The following is a 4,378-nucleotide window of genomic DNA, read 5'->3' on the forward strand; positions in this document are numbered from 1 at the left end:
TGATCTTTTGATAAATATTTAATTAATTGGATTAAGTCTTAATTGGCGAGATAATAACTCTCTTTTTTTTATTGATTTTGAACTACATAAATGAATAATCCTTCTCAAATTCATGAATGATCAATTTCACAACTTTCGAAATGAAACCCATCCGATAATAACTGGATCATCATACAAAAATCTTATACTAAATAAAATAAAATAAGGAACATGCAGATAAGCTAACAAACCTATTATCATCTCACTCTGTCTCAATTATTATCTAAGAAATATTTATTTTATTTTGTAATTTTATTAGCAATAGAAAAAAATTGGATCAAATAAAGACAGTAGACACAGCTGGAAAGCTGAAAGTCAATACTAGTAGTGCGAAGTGACTCGTAGGGAATCTCCTCTCTCTACGGACTACGTTCATCGTCTCCGGCAATTCCTCCGTTACGCCGTTTGTGACTGGTGCCTTGATCTTAAATATCAGCCGTTGATTAACGACGTACTTTAACGGTCGACAAGACGGACGGTGGAAGCCAATAGTTGTCTTTCACCGAAACATGACAAAAAGGCAACATGCACCACATGACCACATGTATGTCACATGACATAGAACAAAAATTATTATTATTATCCCAAATCACACACTTTATAATATTATTTTTAAATTTTTTTCTCCAAAAACAAACATATTTCAGAAAAATAAATAATAATAAAAACATACTTTTCTGGCTTTAAATGTATATTCATTTATATATAATGCATATAAAAAGGAAATATGTAAAATAGATATTTAAAAAATCAAATAAGAATAAATTTTTGTGGGACATATTTTCTCACAAATGTAATTTACTTAAATTAAAATAAAAAATAAGATACCTGTAATAATGAAAAATACTTTATTCTTCAAAAATATATTATCAAATATATTTAATATATCTATTTTAATAGTAATTGATAAATATTATCCCAAAAAAATGCACTTTTTTTTTTTTTTCTTTTGGCTCGTTTTGATGCAAGCATTTATTTCACTTCTGAGCTACATTACAGAGAGAGATAGAGAGAGAGAGATCCATTAAAGAGAAGAACTTTTCATTTGTTCAAGTGCTTGTTTTAGCACTTCAAGTTTTTGTTTTTAATCTCTTCAACACGCCAAACCCCTTATTCAGATTCTTTGATAAAGCTTCTCTCTTTCTTGCATTAGCTCTTAAAGATATTTTCTTTGCTTGTGCACAACACAGAGATGTTCTTTTGAGGTAAAAAATTGTTTCCTGTAACTATCACTTTCTTTCTCTAAGAAAGTTTCAATTTTTATTATTGTTGGTTTGTTGTATCTTGATTTTATGTATATGGATCATGTTTTTGATCTGTTTTTATGTTTTTTTTTTTTTTTTTGGATTGAAACAGTGAATTATTGGGAGCTTGATTTCATTTTAGAATATATAAGAATGGCAGGAGACCTTATTGAAGAGCCATTCAGCATTAGCTTTCAGGTATTTATAATATTGACCAATAGACATATATAGTTTGTTAATGAATCATTATGTATGAACACATTCTGGTGGATGGTCTCTATTCTGATTTCTAATTCAGCTAGAATTTGAGCTGTGAGTACTGAAAATTGTTTATGAAATTTTTAGTTTATGGAAGCTTTTTTCTTTTGTAATTTGTTTGAATGATGAGATATTTTAACTGTTTGGAATTGAACTGATGAATATTTTGGATTGGTCGTTAGGCGGATTCTGTGCATTCTGGTTCTATATCATTTGGAAGGTATGAGAAGGAATCTCTGGATTGGGAAAGAAGATCGTCTTTCTCACACAATAAGTATCTTGAAGAGGCTGAGAAATGCTTAAAACCAGGCTCAGTTACAGAGAAAAAAGCTTACTTGGAAGCTCATTTCAAACGAAAAGGAGGTATTCTGAGTCCTGGATCTATCAGTTCTCCAACGAGCTGTGGAGCTTACCAAAATACCGAAACCAATGTTCGGAGAGATGTATTCAATAGTAGTCGATTTCAGGAAACTGGTTTGGAGAATGGGAATTGTAACAGTGAAGAATATAACTACGAGAATGAATATGGAAGTGAAACTATCGATTATGATGAAAGCCATGAAGTTTGGGGATATGAAGGAGAGTATGACGAGGCTACAGAACATGAAAGAGAAAACAATGGAGTTCATACACAGAATTGGATATTGTTTTGGATAATACCGAAGATGTTAAGGAGGAGGAAACACATAAAGCAGAAAATGAGAGTGATTGGTTTCCAGTAAAAGGTTGTGAGCCAGAAGCAATATTAGAAGTGAATCATGATGAATCGTCCCAACACATTGATCTCTCTTCCCAGAGTTATCCGGCTGCTGAAAGTGACACTGCAACTTCCGAAAATCAATCTTACAAGGTAGTATGAATGATTTTTAACTAATTCCATTAGGTTTCCTGTCGATTCGCCTTTTCTTTTTGTTCATTGATTCGTCGGCTCTCTGTGTGTGACTGCAACTTCTTGAAATTCAATCTTACAAGGTAGAATTGGAAAAGAAAAATAAGTGTGTTAACGATTTCCGTTTGACATTTCGTCGATTTCACATTTTCTTCTTGTTCATTGATTCAATGGCTCACTGTGTCTTACTTCTGGTTTATATTTGTTGGTGTGCAGTCGTCACCAGCAGTGAAAAATAAGACTAAGAAGTCCAAAACCAGGACTGAAACTGTCGTCGAATCTCAGAATAAAACATTATCTCGCAAATCACCGAAGACTACTGCAAAGACTCTAAATAGAAGGGAAAAAGAGAGTCTAACAGATAAGAAAAGGGAAAAGCTTGCACCGCAAGTTGTTCCACCAACTAAATATTCGCCACACAGAATGCCTAAAGCAGAGGTAACTATAAACTTTTTTTTTCCCCTTGAAGTATATCATGCTGGAAAATATCGCAATCTTTTCCAGTAGATTGCATTACTAATTCAATGCAATTTTTTTTTGTTATTCTTTTAATTGCAGGCTGAGGATAAGTTGAAGGCAAAACTAAAACATGAGAGAGAACCGAGGGGCAAAACTTCAGTTTGCTCTCAAACTTCTACTGCAAAGAAAGGTGAATCCAGGGCATATGAAGAACAAAGCAGGTCTATTATTGTACTCCATATTTAATTACTTTGATAATCTTCAATGGTTATCATCACCATAATTTTGATATGAATGAAGAGGTTTCCATTCCAGGCCAAAACGAACTATCAACTCAACTAAGCCTGATCCTATATCAGGTTCTTTGCCTTTCAACTTCAAAAGTCATGAACGAGCAGAAAGAAGGAAAGAGGTATGGAGCCTTCTCGTGTTACTTGAAGTTTATTAGTGATAAGCGCTTCATTCATTGTTCTAATTTTATTTTATTTTCGATTTCAGTTCCTCATGAAGTTGGAGGAAAAAATGAACGCAAAGGAAGCTGAGATGAATCAGCTCCAAGAAAAAACTAAGGTTTGATATATTACTTGTTATAAACTGTATAATTTACAGAGCCTTGAATAAGTAGATTTCTTTATCTTAGACAAATATATACTAGTATTACTTATGGGGGCTCTTTTAATATGAATGCAGGAAAAGAAAGAGGCTGAGCTTAAGAAATTGCGGAAAAGCCTTAATTTTAAAGCCACCCCTATCCCTTCCTTTTATCACAGTGCTGTTCCAGCAAGCTCTGATCGAAACAAGGTAAACAATTTAAACCAGTTTTGAGTAGAAAAGTTCAAAGGTTAAGCTGAGAAAATTCGTACTTCGTACATTAGATCTCCTCAAATAAGCATCATTATCAAACACAGCATCGCGCAAACTTATCATTTTATCTTCTTCTCTTTTCCTTGTCAGGATGGTTCTAGTATTAACCAATCGGCCAAATTGCGACACAAGCCGATAAGTCCGGCGAGTGGAGGTGCCGGAAAAACAGCATCGTTTAGCAAGGCGGATAGGGAATCCAAAATGGATGAAAAGTTGAAAACAACAAGAAGCGGGAATAATAATGAAATGTTATCGGTTCGGAAAAGCATCAAAGGCATTAGGATCGGTAGCAGTGTGCCGGTTGGTGTGGCATCTTAAATAAAGAGATATCAGCAAACAATTTCGTCCCACCCTTCATGGCCAAAGCTTATACAATCATCATCAGATTTGTGTAATTTTATCTTGTAACATTATGTATCAAATATCAATGGACAATGTATGTAAATGTTTCAAAAATATCAAGAATAGAAAGATACTGGTGGCTTGCTTAGTACGTAAAGATATAAGATTGCCACTTTTGTGTATGAGACAATACTCCGTGATACATTTGTTTGTAATCAATTCCTCCAGTTTAAACAAGAAAAACTATAGGGAATAAATTGTAACATTTGAATAACAATGTGGA

At 33.4% G+C, this 4,378-nt stretch overlaps 1 protein-coding gene across 1 annotated transcript; it reads left to right on the forward strand.

Moving 5' to 3' along the window:
* The first annotated feature begins 1,436 nt into the window (after positions 1-1,436).
* Positions 1,437-4,071, forward strand: LOC139881221 (protein WVD2-like 7). The gene is made up of 9 exons (XM_071865735.1): positions 1,437-1,481; positions 1,724-2,164; positions 2,215-2,391; positions 2,647-2,868; positions 2,989-3,110; positions 3,205-3,301; positions 3,388-3,459; positions 3,580-3,690; positions 3,844-4,071. Exons 1-9 carry the CDS (start codon positions 1,437-1,439, stop codon positions 4,069-4,071), a joined length of 1,515 nt encoding a protein of 504 aa, XP_071721836.1.
* The last annotated feature ends 307 nt before the right edge of the window (positions 4,072-4,378 follow it).

The sequence above is a fragment of the Rutidosis leptorrhynchoides genome, unplaced genomic scaffold (assembly GCF_046630445.1).
Source record: "Rutidosis leptorrhynchoides isolate AG116_Rl617_1_P2 unplaced genomic scaffold, CSIRO_AGI_Rlap_v1 contig132, whole genome shotgun sequence".
NCBI classification, from domain to species: domain Eukaryota; kingdom Viridiplantae; phylum Streptophyta; class Magnoliopsida; order Asterales; family Asteraceae; genus Rutidosis; species Rutidosis leptorrhynchoides.

What these genes read in the sequence shown, in the direction of transcription:
- LOC139881221 (XM_071865735.1), top strand. Translation starts at nt 1,437, where the DNA reads ATGGCAGGAGACCTTATTGAAGAGCCATTCAGCATTAGCTTTCAG. An exon ending in ATGAAAGAGAAAACAATGGA is followed by an intron (nt 2,165 to 2,214) that starts GTTCATACACAG and finishes GAAGATGTTAAG; the next exon opens with GAGGAGGAAACACATAAAGC. An exon ending in ACAGAATGCCTAAAGCAGAG is followed by an intron (nt 2,869 to 2,988) that starts GTAACTATAAAC and finishes TTTTAATTGCAG; the next exon opens with GCTGAGGATAAGTTGAAGGC.